At 48.1% G+C, this 17718-nt stretch overlaps 1 protein-coding gene across 1 annotated transcript; it reads left to right on the top strand.

The window, feature by feature from the left end:
- The first annotated feature begins 5277 nt into the window (after positions 1–5277).
- Positions 5278–17083, top strand: PIP4K2C (phosphatidylinositol-5-phosphate 4-kinase type 2 gamma). The gene is made up of 10 exons (XM_035002296.1): positions 5278–5550; positions 8324–8421; positions 9101–9197; positions 9547–9690; positions 12979–13125; positions 13317–13355; positions 13945–14058; positions 14414–14681; positions 14860–14963; positions 15156–17083. The coding sequence occupies exons 1-10, from the start codon at positions 5377–5379 to the stop codon at positions 15234–15236; spliced, it is 1266 nt and encodes a 421-aa protein (XP_034858187.1). The 5' UTR covers positions 5278–5376; the 3' UTR covers positions 15237–17083.
- Positions 17084–17718: the final 635 nt, after the last annotated feature.

The raw sequence follows: 17718 nt of genomic DNA, 5'->3' as shown, positions 1-17718 counted from the left end.
TGTTGAGTGGCTGGGCTGCAAGGTGGTTCCTCACAACCTCTTTCTCTTTCTTCCCCAGTTTCTAAGAGGGACTGAGGCCTCTCCTCTCAGCATGCTGCAAACCTGTGGTCTCTGATACTAACAACTCCCTCCCAACCCTCGTTGTTCAACTGTACTGTTTGATGTCTTCTCTTACTCTGTATCTCTTTGTACTCTGTATCTATATATCAAAAGCTGCTGCTATGTCTCTCTCCTCTCTGTCTTATTCTCTAAGTATCTAATGATGTATTTAGCAATTTCTAAGCATAGTATACTCACTCTCCTCATTTGGGGCAATAGGGAGGAGGGTGAGTGTTCCTTCTTTCAAACACGCGTCTCTCACACTGAGTGGTGTTAGTCATGGAGATGATAAAAGGAAAAATGGGAGCTAGAGGGCCGTAATCCTTCTCACACACACACACACACACACGCACACACACACACGCACACACACAAAGCCTTAAGCAGAAGAATGTCTTAGCGTCAGAAGAAGACACAGAAATAGACTCCCCCCTCCTTTTCGCCGACAGCACAGGGGAGGGTACCCTGGAAGGACTGCTACCTGACACGTAGAATTTTCTTCATATACCCCTCAACTGAACCACCTTCCCTTTTTGTACCTTTTGCCTTCCTCTTCCTGTCCCCTGACCCCCTGCCCCAATGACCAAGAACATGGATTGTTCAAGGGACCATTTCCCTTTCTCCTCAAAACTCCTTTTGATATTCTCTGTCCCAGAACTCATGAACAGAACCTAGAGTTGCTTTAAAATATTTGGAAAACTTGAGGAGGCAGACCCTTCCCAACAGTCTGTCAATGGCTGCTCATATGTCCGGTGATAGTTACAGGCACGTGTAGTCAGCGAATTGCTTCTTTGGGTTTGGGGGTGAACAGGCTGGGAAATTCCAAGTATTTTTTGCCACAGTGATGAGCTGGATTCCTTTCTCTGTCCCATATTGGGCTGCATGTTCTTCTCATGTCCACCTTTTGGTTTGGGACCTTCCAGTTCATTAGCAAAATCTCTCTCTCAAGATGCCTTCCTTTCAGGCTAGAGCCTGACTTTTCCCCATGATGCATAAAAATTTTTTTTTATTTGACAGAATTCCTTTGATAATGTCCCCATCTGGTTTTAAGTGCACTTTGAAGAAATGGGCAGAGCAGATTTTCCAGACTGGGGAGGGGGTGGTGAGGGGGGAGTTCTCTCCCCCCAACACTGCTCCATGTAATTGATAGGACTGTTACTTTGGTTTCAGACATCCTTTCCTTCCACATGGTGCTAAGGTGGTTTTCTAGGTAACTACAGGGATGGAGAGTGGAGGTCAAAATCAAGAAAGTCCAAATCAAGAAAGTCTGGTGTCCAGATACCCAGTCTTACATAGGATGGAAGAACAGGATCCCCCAGCAGCAGGGCAACCATCACCTAGCTTCTAAGGCAGGAAAGAAAGCTTGGGGGGAGTGCCAGCTTATAAATATAGGCTGTATTGGCCTGGGACTCCTTCAAGGGAAAAAGTTCCTTCTTTCCTTTACCTGTTGGGCCCCTCTTAGCAATTATGGAAAAATGCAGGGAAAAATCTACCAGAAGGGTGTAGAGTAAATCCAAGGCAGCGATATTCAAACATTTTTAAAAATAAATCTTATATAGAACCCTGATATAAAAAATAACCCAAAGTGACGCAGACCTGGGCAGTTTGCATTTTCTTTATTTGGTGGAAAATGCTTCCTTAGTGGAGGAGCTCTTGAATGGTCCTAAGAATTCAGAACCTGAGGGTTCTGTAGTTTGCAAACCACTCCTCTGAGGGAAAGGGGTTCAGCTTGGCTCCCCTGCCCCAAGCCCCTAACTCAGAGCAGAGAAGGAAAGGCCCAATGGGAGAAGAAGGAAGATGCCTGTGCACCTGTGGACTTGAGCTAATATTTGCCAAGAGGGCAGCTGAGAAGCCAGTGGGCTTTATGTAATCTTGCCACCAAATAATTCTTTTAAAACGCACAAGAAAACTTGAAGGTGTCGGGCAGATGAGGAGAGAGATGTAAGGGAAATCTAATTCACTTACATAAATAAGAACACGCACGCAAGGCCTTCACCAGAAGCTTCACTCTACGTCCCCCCACCCCAGCATCCCTTTCCAGAGAGCCAGGGTCACCACAAGGGGCACCTGGCCTGCCCACTCCCATCTGCCAAAATGTTGCATGCCAGTGTGGAAGACAAACCAAGCCGCACAAACCCCAGTGTGTATTTACTTGATGTACATAGATACCTTGAAAATAAAATAAATTCAATGATGACTCCGCGGTGTTGTAAATCTTTATCCCTTCCTGGTCCCACTCCCTTAGTTGCATGTAATGGCATTTGACAGCGTGGTATATATTCTTCCAGATGTTTTTCTATATATTTACACACGTTTGTTTGTTTTCCCCACTTGAAAATATATTCTGGAGATCTTTTCATGTCATTATACATAGACTTACCTCATTAAAATAGGGGCGCCTGGGAGGCTCAGTTGATTAAGCATCCGATTCTTGATTTTGGCTCAGGTCATGATCTCAGGGTTGTGGGATTGAGCCTGTGTTGTGCTGCACTCAGCATGGAGTCTGCTTAAGAGAATCTCTCCCTCTGCGCCCCCGCCTCCCCGCTCGCATACTCTCTCACTCTCTCTAAAAATAAATGAGTCTTAAAAAAAAGAAGTACCTTAGGTGCCTGGGTGGCTCAGTTGGTTAAGCGACTGCCTTCGGCTCAGGTCATGACCCTGGAGTCCCGGGATCGAGTCCCGCATCAGGCTCCCTGCTCGGCAGGGAGTCTGCTTCTCCCTCTGACCCTCCTCCCTCTCATGCTCTCTGTCTTTCATTCTCTCTCTCTCAAATAAATAAATAAAATCTTAAAAAAAAAAAAAGAAGTACCTCATTAAAATATAGATACAATTTTTCATAAACTTATCCTATAATTTTTTCAACCATTCCACTACTGGAGGACATCAATTTAGGTTGTTTGTAGTTTTTAACAAAAAATGGTATCCCATTCTCTTCATTTTTTCCCCCAGACCATCACCTCAGTCCCAGTGTCAATTCTGTCCCTCTCTAGTGGGACTCCATTCCTCCTTTGCCAACAGCTCGGTTCTCTTGTCCCAAGATCATCTACCACATTCACCCTTCTAACCCCTATTTTATTTTATTTTATTTTATTTTATTTTATTTTGTAAGTAAGCAAGCTGTATGCCCAATGTGGGGCATAAACTCACGACCTGGAGATCAAGAGGCACATGCTCTACCAACTGAGCCAGCCAAGCACCCTCTATCCCCATTTTATTTTATTTTTATTTTTTTAAGATTTTTAAAAAATTTATTTATTTGACAGAGAGAGAGACAGCGAGAGAGGGAACACAAGCAGGGGGAGTGGGAGAGGGAGAAGCAGGCTTCCCGCTGAGCAGAGAGCCTGATGCGGGGCTTGATCCCAGGACCCTGGGATCATGACCCGAGCCTCATGACCCGAGCCGAAGACAGACGCCCAACAACTGAGCCACTCAGGCGCCCCCAACCCCCATTTTAGAGCATACCTCTACGTGTCCTCTCTGCTCATACCTTGGAGCTTCTGAGATGAATGGAGAAAAATGCATGACCGAAACACTGGAGCAACTGAAAGCCTAGGAAGCTAACTGGCCCTTCGGTGCTGCTCACGGCTCCTGTGTATCCCTACTGGTTTCCTCGCTTGCTTCCCAGAGCAGCTGGTCAACACTCCATTCCCTTCTCACCCCCTCTGTTAGGCAAACAATTAAGGCAATTGATTGTGAAATTCTTCATCTGCCCTCTATCCCTACACACTTACCTATATCTGCACCGATCCTTTCCTTTCTTCCTCGTAACAAGTGATAAATCTCTCTTCTCTGGACTAAAGCCAGTCCCTTCTAGATCCTTCATTCTTGAGATACTTACATAGACCCAATATATAAAATATCTAAAAGTGTGGCAGACGGGCAGGTTATATCTTCTTTGTGATTTCTCCCCTTCTCCTTGTAAGGTCTCCCTGAAAAGTGTGTTACTTTTACTTTTTAAAGTAATCTCTATGCTCAACTTGGGGCCCAAACTCACAATCCTGAGATCAAGAGTCACATGCTCTACTGACTGAGCCAGCCAAGTGTGCCCTGAAAAGTGTGTATTTTTACTGTGCTTCTCTATAAGTGACTCCCCATCTTGTTTTCTTACAGCCAGATTTCCTGACAAAGTCCCAAGCTTCCCCTCCCCACTTCTTCATCTCACATTCATTCCTCAGCCCACCTTGAACTGGCTCTTGTTCTGCTGAAACTGCTTTCTGAAGGTCACTGGTTGCCAAATACAATGGGCACTTCTCCATCCTTGTCTTGCTTCACCTCTCCATGACATGTGACACTGCTCTCCACTCCTTCTTTCTGGAAACTCCTTGGTCTGTGACCCTGCTCTCCTGGTTCCTTTTACCTCTCAGTCGTCTCCCACTAGCCTCTTAAATGCTGGTCTATACCAGGGTTCTTGCCTTCTCTGGAAGGTGCCATCCACTTCCCCAGATTCCATAACAATTACTCAATCTGTATCCCCAGGCCAGATTATTCGGGGCTCTGGGTTCGTATGTTCAATTGCCCTCAGGTACCTCAAACACATTCCAAACTGAACTTTTCACCAAACTGCCTCTTTTCATGTCACCACCACCATGTCTCCTCACCTTAGCCAGAAGCCTGGGATTCAATCTCAAGGTCTCCCTTTCCCTCAAGTCCCACATCCACTAAGAATTTTCCAAACTGACATCAAACTCTACCTTTAGATGTCATTCCCTTCTTTCCATCCCAACAGCCACTGTTTTAATTCACCACCTCGTGCCTACACTTTCGGAATACTCGAGTCACCCCCCAGAATGATACCTGAGTGGTTCTCGTAAAAGTCCATTTAATCCATCGAAACCACTTAAAGGATCTCCTACTTCGTAAAGAAATACTTTTGGGTGAGCCTCAGGCGAGAGGTTACTCCCAGAAACTGGGCAAAACCGGAAGGCAACGACTTTGCAGCAAAAGAGCCGCCGACCTGGGAGTGAACGAGGCCAGCCCAGGCCGCTTCCCCACCGCCTCGGCGGCAGGTCCGGGCCGGGCGGGCCGCCCGCAGCCCGCAGGGAACGCGGCTTCCGTGCGCCCGCCCCTGCGCCAGGTGAGCCCACCCACCGCGCGGACGTTGGGGCGGGCGGGCGGGCGCCAGGGGCGGAGCCAGCCCCGCCCCGCCCTGCTGCGCGCCTGCGGGCTAGCCTCCGGTCACGTGACGGCGGCCCAGGTGAGCACCGCTTCCGGAGTCGGAAGCCTGCTTCGCCGCGGGCTCCGGCTTCCACTCCGTCGGGTGCCCGGGAGAGGGAGACTATGGCGTCCTCCTCTGTCCCGCCGGCCACCGTACCGGCGGCGACAGCGGCCCCGGGCCCGGGTTTCGGCTTCGCTTCCAAAACCAAGAAGAAGCATTTCGTGCAGCAGAAGGTGAAGGTGTTCCGGGCGGCCGACCCGCTGGTGGGCGTGTTCCTGTGGGGCGTAGCCCACTCGGTGAGACCCGGCACTAGCCCCCCCAGAAGCCCTGTCCGAACCCCGCTGCTCTGGCTCCTCCGGGCGTCCCTGTTTCCAGGCTTCCGCCTCCGGAGCCCCTCGCGCGGCCACTTCCCCCCGCGGCTGTCCTGGGCCCTGCCCACCAAACCTCAGGTGTTCCCCGGCGTATCTTCTCGCCCTAGACGTTGTTGTTGTTTCGTTTTTGAAATGTAGATTTTGTTTCCCCCTCTGCCCCTCTATTCCACCACTCTAGTTCCGCCTTCTCCACCTGAAATCCAGCTCGCTGCCTCCTTCCTGCCAGGTCCAGCCTCAGCCGCAGGCCACGGAGACCGGCTGGGACCCGGCTTCAGCTGGAAGAACATTAGGGGGAGGTGTGGCTGTTCAGGGTTGGGTGGTGGTGAGGTGTCCGGTGAGAGAGTTTGTGTGTGGAAGGGGAGCAGGGAAGGTAGCTAAATGAGGGGGATAGTTCACTTTCCTTTCTAGCTGCTGTCCTTGATTTTGGAACCTTGGCTTTGGGGAAAAGCTCCAGGCTTTCCTGGACTTTCTAATCCTGCTTGTCTCTTCCTTTCCCTTCCAGAGGTACAGCATTTCAGAGAAGCTACCCACCCTGAGCCCCATTAAGCCTTATGTATGGTATAAGCCTTTGCTCTTAACTGCATCCCCATTGCTGGCTGGAGTGATGGTGTTTGGTGTAAGTGGGGGGCTCGTCTTTGACCAAAGAGATGGCGCTGCCGCTCTGGTCCTGGGGACACTATGATGGTTAACTTTAGAAACAGGTAGAGGGGTATGGCCTGGGAATCAGGAGGAGGCCAAAGAGGTCAGTGCATCTATTTTCCTTCACTCAGGTGAAGGAAGCACAGCTATTGCTCCTCCTTCCTCAGATTTGGAGTGGGAGGGATGTAGTGATCTTGGCTGTAACAGGCAATATTTTATAAATCAATTTCCTCAAGTCGTTATAGTCACAGCAGGGTTGTAGAGATGGACGAGGGTGAGGAAGAATACAATTTTTTGTCCCCTTCTTAATTTGTGGTTTAGAATGTCGTTGGGTGTCTGTATTTGTATTTGTGGTTCTGTGGACCGCTCCCAGAGTATCTATGCTAAGGCACTTGGTATGGGCAAAGCTGATGGAGGTAGAGCTGCCTCTCATGTGTACTTTCCAGGTGACCCATCCATCCCTTTGGGAAGCTGAACAGGGAGGATTTTTCTTTGGTAAGGGTTGAGGGAGTTACACATGAGAGCTGCCTCAGCTTCCCTAGGTATATATACTTTAGCTCCAACACCCCACTGTGCAGCCAACCCACATTTACTTCAAGTGTCTAAAATGGAGAATTCCTTGAACATATGTCTTAGTGATGATTCAGCCTGCTTGACAGCAGGTGGTGAGGAGGGGGCATGAAGAACTATAGCTGAATTTTAGGCTGGGAATCTCAAGTGGCTTTTTTTTTTCCTGGAAGAATATGTTCTGTCCTCCTTTTCTACTGAGAATGAGAGGAGCATGGTTTCACTGCAATCTGGGATTTAGGTTAGACTGCACTTCATAACCTCTGTTGAATGATCAAATAAAGGTAGGCAAGACACCCATTTATTCAGTTAAGAAACACCTCAGGACCCCTTGTGCCAAACATTATGCTAGCTAGGCACCTGAGAGACACAGACAGCTACAACTGGTCCTTGCCCTCGAAGAGCTCACAGTGTAGGTGGGGAACTTATATAAACTACCCATTAGAGTCGTATGTTAAGTGCGCTATTAAAGGTGGGTGAGGGCGCCTGGGTGGCTCAGTTGGTTAAGCGACTGCCTTCGGCTCAGGTCATGATCCTGGAGTCCCGGGATCAGTCCCGCATCGGGCTCCCTGATCGGCAGGGAGTCTGCTTCTCCCTCTGACCCTCCTCCCTCTCATGCTGTCTCTCATTCTCTCTGTCTCAAATAAATAAATAAAATCCTTAAAAAATAAATAAATAAATAAAGGTGGGTGAGCAGTACTGTGACAACACTGGGGAGAAAACACATCTCCTGGGATTTCTTCGTACAGGAACTCCCTTTCCACCCAGAATCAGCAGATGGCTGATTCTGGGGGCCAAGGAGAGCTTGTGTTGCTTGCATCCTTTGGGCCGTGGGTTGGCTTGACTTTAGGAACAGACAGCTAATGAGCTCATACCCTCTGCCTGCCTGCATGCATTCCCTCTGAAATCAGCTGCTCTTCTTTTACTTTATATCCAGGCAGGGGGGATCTACTAGAGAGACCTGGGTCAGGGTGGTTTGGAAGGCCTGGTCCTGTTTGTAAGGACATGCCTCCTGCAGGATGTGGACATCTCATTCTTGTTGCTGTGGACTCCTCAGAGTCCCATTAACTCTCTTGTCTACTTCAGAAAAAAAAAAATGCCTTTTGTTTTGTTTTTAATGGAGCATAGAACTGTTTGTCTTGAGTGTTTTGAGTCTGCTGAGGGTATTTTTTTTCTTTAGAACTTCTCACAGCTTTAAAAATAACCCTGAGCTGCTCACAGAGTTTGCCTAATATAAAATGACTGGTGCGAGCATGCAGTTCCCTGGGGGTGGAGTGTGAGGGGCTGTGTGTGGGGGCTGCTTACTGCAGTCCTTGTTGGGAGCAGAAGAGGTTGGATGCTTTCTCTCACCTCTGGCAAGTAGATGCATAACCAGTGTTCTTAAAGGAACGAGGTTTGAGTTGCCCTTTTCTGACTCTTGCCCAGACACAGTGTAGAAGTAGCTCTCCACACCACTCCTCACTGGCTCCCTGTTCTTGTTTCGGCTTATCAGATCAATGAGCTCAGCCAGGTGCCTCCCCCCGTGATGCTGCTGCCAGACGACTTTAAGGCTAGCTCCAAGATCAAGGTCAACAATCACCTTTTCCACAGGTATGTGGAGATCCCTGCTCTTCTCCTGTCAACCTTCCTAGAAGAAAATAATACATAATTTTAAGAGTTAAGATTCAGTGAATTGAAGGTTTTAGATTTGGAAGGCAATTTACAAGCTCTGTGTTCTAACCCCCTTCGCAGTGCGGAAATTCAGTATCATGCAAAGAAACTATTAAAATAACTTCCAGTGTTCTCTTATACCCATAAGTATTTGTAATAGTTTGTTTCTCATCTAGTCTGGCAATACCACAGAGTAAATACATTTAGATGCCCTTACCATTAGCTTCTGATAGAGACTCTCTGAAAGAAATATCTGAGTTTCCTAGGTGCTTCTGGTATCAGAAGATGCCATTCCAAACAGTGGCACCTATTGCTGATTTTAGGATGTCTCGAACTTATGTGAGATTTGTGAAATGATGCTGTTTAAACAGGCATTAAATCCTGGTTCTACTTAAGCTACTTACCAGCTCTATGTTTGAAGCAGGTCACTCAACCACCCTGAGCCCCAGTCTCCCCTTCTATAAAAATGGGAATAATATACATTTAAAGGACTTTACGAGAGTTTTATGAGAATCAAATAAGGTAAATGTGTGAAGGTGCTCTATTAAATGGTCAAGCTCTATATAAATGTAAGGTAATACTGTTACTTTGTTTTCTTACCTTGAAACCCCTGTTTCAGGGAAAATCTGCCCAGTCATTTCAAGTTCAAGGAGTATTGCCCCCAGGTCTTCAGGAACCTCCGTGATCGATTTGGCATTGATGACCAAGATTACCTGGTGAGAGTTCTTTTTGGGTGAGAGGGGTCCTTTCTCCCTGACAACCAGGGAATCCTTGGGCCAGTCATGTTGGGAGAAATGGGAACTTTGGCAAGTCTGATTCTTTATCTGTTTGTGGTCACGGGCATCTTCAAAAATCTGATGAAAGCCATTAACCCTGTCCTTGGGGAAACATGTAGCTACATTAAAATTTTTGCTTTCACTTTCATTCAGTCCAGATGAAGAATCCCTCCCTGCTCAACCTTTTATGCAGGGGTTTTATCCACTTTCAGACACAGTCACTTGACCATTATCCTATGACTTGCATCTCCATACACAGAGGAAAAGAGCCTCTGGCCTGTGTTCCTAGGTATCCCTCACCCGAAGTCCCCCGAGTGAAAGTGAAGGCAGCGACGGTCGCTTCCTTATCTCCTACGATCGAACTCTGGTCATCAAAGAAGTATCCAGTGAGGACATTGCTGACATGCACAGCAACCTCTCCAACTACCACCAGGTCAGGCGGCTCTCCAGCTTCACTCTTGCCCTCTCCTCTCTATTCATAGCTTAGCTGCTAGAGTACATGGAAACTTCCTATCTCTTCTCCTCCCTACAACCCATTTTGCTGCCCAAGAAGCACTTGACATCATGTTTTTGCAAACTAGGAATTTCAGAAAAAGCCTCTGTGTACCTCTTTGTGTCTGACCAAATAGGAGAAGTTAGACACGGTCCTTCTGTTTTGGTATTTACAATCTAGAACTGCTGTGGATTGATACATAAAGGCCACTTGTAGAGCAAAGTATGAACTATAGACTGAGCCAGAATTAGGTGAAGTGTTAACACCAAATACACTGTCAGGAACAAATGCAATTTTGAGGAGAAAATCAGGATAAGTGCATGGTTGGGGATGAACTGGAGGGGAGAAGCCATGATCATATCCAGTCCTAAGTGGGATTAGAGAGGCTATTCTGTCTGATCAGATTAACTTGGAATGTGGAGTTTCTGGAATATTTTGGTGAGAAAAACATGGCCTGAGTATCTTCCTACTGAAAAAAATCTCTCTCCAAGGTCAACAAGCAAGGAATAAATGAAAGACTCAAAAAGTGATTGGTTTATTCAACAAACACTGAATATCCATTATCAGTAGGCCCTCCATTAGGCAGCAGAGAAAGAGGTGGGTGAGGAAGAGGCTCTGGAGGATCTCTTGGTCTAATGGCAGAGGGTAGGAGAGCAGCATTAGCACATAGTGGAGGGTGTGCAGTAACAGAGGCATGGATGGAGTGCTGTGGGGGTGCAGAGGAAGAGCACCCTAACTTACCTGGGGAAAGAGAGAGGCACACTGGGAGCTTCAAGGAGAGTTTTTTAGAGAGATTATCATAGGAGTTGATGCTTGAAAGACTAGTATGGACTTCTTAGACAAGGTGGAAGAAAGCATTCTAGGCAAAGGAAAACTTGGAAAGGCCCAGAGCTGTGAGAGAGGTGTGTTATTTAGAAATAGCCCTGTGACTGCATTTTCGAGATTGGGCTGGACTACTGGGAGTGAAGAGTGAGCAGGTTGGAGGGAATGAGAACAGTCTCGGTGAGCAAGGACCAAGGCTGGAGAATGGAGAAGCCCTAGTGGCCGAGATGCAGAGGAAGACCTGTGGGAGACTTGTGCAAATTGAGGGCAAGGCGCCTCCAGATTCCTGCTTCGGGATAACTGGGTGTCCATTCACGAACATTTGGGAAGCAGAAAAAGAAACCAGTTTGGGGGAGAAGGCAGTTCTTTTTTTTTTTTTTTTTTTTTAAGATTTTATTTATTTATTTGACAGAGAGAGACACAGTGAGAAGGGAACACAAGCAGGGGGAGTGGGAGAGGGAGAAGCAGGCTTCCCACGGAGCAGGGAGTCCGATGCAGGGCTCGATCCCAGGACCCTGGGATCATGACCTGAGCTGAAGGCAGACACTTAACGACTGAGCCACCCAGGCGCCCCAAGAAGGCAGTTTTGATTTACACATGTTGAATGTGGGATTTCTTTTTTAAGATTTTATTTATTTATTTATTTGACAGAGAGAGACACAGCGAGAGAGGGAATACAAAGCAGGGGGAATGGGAGAGGGAGAAGCAGGCTTCCTGCGGAGCAGGGAGCCCGATGCAGGGCTCGATCCCAGACGCTGGGATCATGACCTGAGCCGAAGGCAGACGCTTAACGACTGAGTCACCCAGGCGCCCCGAATGTGGGGTTTCTACCATTCCTCCAGATATAGATGTCCCATAAGTGGTTGGGGAATCGAGTTCAGGCAAGTAGAAGTGTAGATTTGAGAGTCACAGGTGAATAGATGGTGATTAAAACCAGAAATATAGACTAGATTATTGATGGGAAGTGTGTGGAGAAGAAATGAAAAGAAGCAAGGAGAGGGGAGAGCCCATAAAGGAGACTGAGTTGCCGATGCCATCCTTTGTTCTATGTGGGATTTGAGAAGAGAGGGGAGGAGAATTGGAAGAGTGGAATAGCGGGAGCTCAGGGTGCAGAGAGTTCTAGGGAGAGACTGGTCAGGAGTATCAAGTGCCCCCTAGTTGAAATACAACAATAACTACAATGAATACCCATTGGATTTGGCAACTGAGGGATTTGAGGAAGGGAGAAGTAGATTTCAGAGGAAAAATAAGGATATGAATCTGATTTCACTGGTTTGAGGTATGAATGAGAGGAAGTGGATTGACCACTTTTCTGAGAAGGCTGGTTCTGAAGAGAAATAGGCGGCAATACTGAGAGAGACAGTTGCATTGAAAGAGGAATCGATTTTTCTTTTGTTTTTTAAGATATTTATTTATATTTAGATTTTTAGATTTTATTTATTTGACAGAGAGGGACACAGCAAGAGAGGGAACACAAGCAGGGGGAGTGGGAGAGGGAGAAGCAGGCTTCCCGCTGAGCAGGGAGCCCAATGCGGGGCTGATCCCAGGACCCCGGGATCATGACCTGAGCCAAAGGCAGACGCTTAACGACTGAGCCACCCAGGTGCCCCAAAAGAGGAATCGTTTTTTAAGAATCCAAATTATAAGCCATCATGTAAGCATTTTTACTACAGGAATCTAGCCCACCAGGAAACATAAGTCTAGGTAAAATCATTTCATTGGTAAGCAGATGTAATTTCTAATCCTGGTTCTGTGACCACTCATACTTAAAGAGGGTCTAGGGGCACCTGGGGGTGCTCAGTCAGTTGAGTGGCCGACTCTTGATTTCAGCTCAGGTCGTGATCGCAGGGTCTTGGGATTGAGCCGGGCTCCAAGCTCAGCAAGGAGTCTGCTTGTCTCTCTCCCTTTGTGCCCCCCCCCAAATAAATAAAATCTTTAAAATTAAGAGACATTATACAAATGGAATAAATCAGAGATGAGAGTTCACAAACTGCATGGATAATCACAGGACTCTTTAACAAGTCCCCACCACTTTGGTTTTTTTTTAAGATTTTTAAAAAAATTTATGTGCGAGAGAGAGAGAGAGAGAGTGAGTGCAGAGATGTGTTTGTAGGGGGGCAGAGAGGGAGGGAGAGGAAGAGGGAAAGAATCCCAAGTGGATTCCACGCTCTGCGGGGCTTGATCTCACAACCCTGAGATCATGACCTGAGTGGAAACCAAGAGTCAGATGCTCAACCGACTGAGCCACCCAGGTGCCCCCCTCCCCCCACCACTTTTGACTGGGTAACCTCTCTACTTGAAGTTGTCTGCCCTACCCTGGAATGGTGGTATTTGCATTCCCATCCCTGGGCTGTTCGTGCATTTACTTCTCAGCTTCTCCCCATTCCTTCCTCCCTCCTACCTCAGTACATTGTGAAGTGCCATGGGAACACACTGCTGCCCCAGTTCCTGGGGATGTACCGGGTCAGCGTGGACAATGAAGACAGCTACATGCTTGTGATGCGTAACATGTTTAGCCACCGTCTTCCTGTGCACAGGAAGTATGACCTCAAGGTAAGAAAAGGATAGTTAGGGCTGAGGGAGAGGCTCCTGATGGCCTGAGAGTGGGGAAGGGCCTGGGAGGGCACTTAGAGTGTTCATTTCAAAGGAAAGAAGACTATGGGTTTGAGTACCCATCTTAGGAGCTGGATCCTAACTATTCTTTTAGTCACTTCTGCTGACTTGGTCTTTGGGTCTCTCCACAGGGCTCCCTTGTATCCCGAGAAGCCAGCGATAAGGAAAAGGTGATACTGCTATTAGGTGATAGGGTGAGGGATGAGGGAGGGCAGACAAAGGGATTTCCTTAGGATAGAGGTAGGGGTCATCAGCTATTTATTCTTACCTTAAACCACCAAAAGGACGAGGTGTGAGCTGGTGCCGACCCAGGGATTAAATGTTTGGAATGGGCAGTGGGAGCAGCTGCTATCTCACTGGCATGGGCTATCCCATGTGGAAGGTTTGGCGAAGGATGGAGATGACGAACTTTAAGAGCGAAATGTTTACCCTCTACCTCCCACTCTGGGTTCTTGTAGTCAAGCAGCTCTTTTTGCTTAAGAAGGAGAAAGAAAAGTCAGCTTGAGGGGTCTTGACTGAAAACCGTAAGCAGAAGGTAGTGGGATGTGATTTGGGGTACCACTGCAGTGACTGAGTTTGGAGAAGCCGCTAGAGCTGAGAACGGCCTCTGGGGCAGCGTGGCAGTGTGGAGTCAGAGAGGGGCTGTAGGATCTCTCTCCCCTCGAAGCTACTGAGTTAGACATAGAGCCCCAGATAGAGCATTGCTCTCTGAGACCTTGGGGGAAGGGATATATTCCTAAGATGTCCCTTTACTTTCAGGTTAAAGAATTACCCACCCTTAAGGATATGGATTTTCTCAACAAGAACCAGAAGGTTTATATTGGTGAAGAGGAGAAGAAAGTATTCCTAGAGAAGCTAAAGAGAGATGTGGAGGTGATGATCCGTGTGCTTGGGAAATGGCTGTTTCCTGTTGCTCCCCATTCCCAGTCTGAGGGAACTGCTCCCCTTCCCTTTATTCTTTGGGTTCTCTGCATGTAGGGGAGTTGGGTATGGGACATGAAAAACCCTCAGAGGTGATGCATGGAGGGGGTGGCTAGAATCAGCTGAAAGGATGACCTCAGATACCAGGACATTGATGTACTAAAGGGCAGTGGTATCCTTCCAACCCTCAATTTTCATCCTTCCTTTCCCCAGGAGGGCCCCAGAAACTCAGGAGTGGAGGTTTAGGGGTGGTACCTGGGAGTGGGGAAGGAGATCTGAGGTATCTGACTTGTCAGTGGGGTCTCAGTTCCTAGTGCAGCTGAAGATCATGGACTACAGCCTTCTGCTGGGCATCCACGACATCATTCGGGGCTCTGACCCAGAGGAGGAGGGGCCTGTGCGGGAGGAGGAGTCAGAGGGGGATGGGGACTGTGGCCTGACAGGACCACCCGCTCTGGTGGGCTCCTATGGCACCTCCCCTGAGGGTATCGGCGGCTACATCCATTCTCATCGGCCCCTGGGCCCTGGAGAGTTTGAGTCCTTCATTGACGTCTACGCCATCCGGAGTGCTGAGGGTGAGAGAGATCCTGGAAATATTAAGGGTGTTGGTGGTGGGGGGGGAGTTGGCCTTGGGGGACTGAGACCAGGGTGGTGGGAGAGAGGCTGGTTAGCTTTTCAAAACAGATCTGACTGGATCTTGGGGAGAGGGAATTGGGACTGTACTTGCTCTTCATTGCTGGTTTCTTTCCCCAGGGGCCCCCCAGAAGGAGGTGTATTTCATGGGTCTCATCGACATCCTGACACAGTATGATGCCAAGAAGAAAGCAGCTCATGCAGCCAAAACTGTCAAGCATGGGGTAAGGGTTCCGCAAAACCTTTCCTTTCCTATCTTTTGACTCTTTGGGAACAGGGGGCCATTTGTGCCAGAGAAATGGGGTGGCAAAAGGACAAAGGGTTGGGGATGGAAGTGGTGTGGAGTGGAATGGAGGGTGGAGAGTGGGAAGGGTGGGGCAGTGGCCTGACACCGTGTTCCATACCTCCTCTCACAGGCTGGGGCAGAGATCTCTACTGTGCATCCTGAGCAGTATGCTAAGCGATTCCTGGATTTTATTACCAACATCTTTGCCTAAGAGACTGCCTGACTCCATGCTGACTGCTGCTTTATCTTCAAGGTGGCAGGGTTCTGAGAGGCTTGGGGGAATTGTGGATATGCTGATCACTACTTCTTCTTTTCCTCCTTTGTTAAATTCCAGCTACAGGCTCCTTGCATCCAGATAACTCCATCTTGTTGAGTAGGCTCTTCCTGACCCTCAGAAATACACTATCCTATCTCCCCCTGTCCAGTTTTCTTCCTTTTCTCCCTCCCCTCCAACCATTCTGCTTGCTTCATTAGAGTGTTACTGTTGACTCACTCCCAAGTGCCTTGATCTTTGTAAATGTCCTGTTATTTCTAGAACATAGGAGGAGATGGGGGAAGGGGGTTACTTGCCAACTTCAGGACCTGACTGGACAGATGGACCTGGCTCAAGCAACTACTTTGGATGCACTTTACTGTGTGGGATGAACTAAGAGTGTCTGAATTTTGCTGATAACTTTATAGAACTTACTGTAGCATGCTTCCTTCCCAGTAGGCCCTGGGATGGAGGACTTTCAAGATACTACAGTTGTGGGTGCTGGCATGCACACATGTGATGGGATATGCCCATCTTACACACTAATGGGGTGGGGAGTGGCGAGCCGGCTGGCACCTCACAGAGGTGGGACCCACAAGGACACTTGAAATTATGCAGGGAATTGGAAAAGGTGTCTGTCAAGAATTGACTCCTCTCCAGTCTCTTTCCTCATCCTATTTCCAACCCCCACCCCTGTACTTCTGGGTACAAGAGCCCAGAGCTGGCGAAAGTGTTCAAGCCGGGGTGAAGACATTGGACTGCTACTGCTCTTCACCAGGACCCCACACCCCTCCTGGGGCTGGAACCCTTCAGTGGGGGGTGTGGGCAGTTTTGGAGGCTGGAATGATGGGCCAGGGTAAAAGGTTCATTCCCAGTGCTAAATTTCCTCTCTTCATGTCTAGCCATCCCTGAGGTTTTATTCCCACCAGAAGGGAATATCTCTGCCTGGGTCAATCCTGGTCACTTCAAGAGGATTTAAGGACTCAAGTGTGGGAACCTGCTCTACTCCTTGGAGGTGTGCACCTAGCATACTTCCTTCTCAGTCCCTTCTCAAATCCTTTCTCCAGTTGGATTTGTTATTCTGTTCTTTTCTGTCTCATACTGCTACTGTGTCTCCCAAGGGACAGATGGACTTCTTTGTCATCTTCACTCCACCCCCAGAGAGGAGTCAGAGCCAGGACTCAAATCACCCAGCCCCCTCCAAAGAGTTGAAATGACATGTGATAGTCTCAGAATGTAGAGGACTCTGATGACCCAGATAGTGTCCTCCCCATCCCCTGATGCCTTTGGGGCTAAGGCAACCATTCTTGCTACTCTCCACTCGATCCCCTTTATGGCTTCCACACTTTTTTTTTAACATAAAGATGGGCACTAGCAACTGGCCTGTGGGGATGCAAGGAGTCTTTGCACTGTATATAGCTGGACTGATTTGTCTCACAAGAAGTCCTACAGTCATAAAGGAGAATTCCTCTCTCCCCTCCATCTTCTCCAAAGGAAGTAACAAGAGGAATCCACAGTTAAGGATTAGAGCCCTTATAATATCTTCCCATCAGGGGCCCGCTGATCTTTTTCATTCCAGCCGTCTACCTTTCCCCTGTTGAATGCAATAAAACTCCATGACACCAGCAGCTGTCGCTCTTTAGAAATTGGTTTTCTGACCATGTGGCTGATGTATCATGAGCAGTATGGTCTTCATTTTGTTGCTTCTGTTTTTCATCTTTTTTGTTTTATTAATTAATAAAAAAGATCTTGTGTATTTACTCCCATTGCTGTCACTATATAGGAAATAAACTATTGAATCCATATTCCTTCACAGACATGCCTTCCCCCACCCCCTTTCTGGAGAACCCTGTGCTTAGGGGTGTGGAAACCAGATGAAGAATTCCGATCATTAAGATGTTGGGCCCCTAACTAAGAATGTGGGGTTCTAGATCGATAGCTGTGAACTTAAAAGGTTGTGAGGGGTGTGCATGGGAATGGCAAACTTACTGTCCGGCTTTGTGGGAGTTCAGCTATAGGGGGGCCAGGGAGAACAGCTGATGTGGCGCTCCCTCTTCCCCCAGGGTTCTGGGCTTGATCACACACCCATTCCTGTAAAGGTGGGTGAGCCTCTCAGAGCACACTGGCAGGAGCTAAAATAAGGAACTGGGTGTTTCCCCAGGCTTCCTGGGAAATATGTCCTCTGTCTGGAGAGCGGGAAGAGTACAACGGGGTCCTGGGAAAGTGAAGAAAGGGACCAATCCTCCAGCCCAGAGGGGGGGAGTGAAAAAAGGGGTGGGTAAATAGAAGTTGTTGCCAGTCTGGGAGATCCAGTACTGTTTGGCCGTGGAGGTCTTTTGGCTGGTGGAAAAACCTGGCTTGATGTGGCCCCAGGGAAGTGAATTGGACTGGGGGCGGAGATTGCTCTGATGTGGGAAGCAGAACAGAGCAGAGCTGTTTT

Source organism: Mirounga leonina, unplaced genomic scaffold (assembly GCF_011800145.1).
Source record: "Mirounga leonina isolate KUSES-001 unplaced genomic scaffold, KU_Mleo_1.0 Mir_126, whole genome shotgun sequence".
NCBI lineage: Eukaryota > Metazoa > Chordata > Mammalia > Carnivora > Phocidae > Mirounga > Mirounga leonina.
Note: the sequence above shows the minus strand (reverse complement) of the source record. Positions and strands in the feature narration are given on the sequence as shown.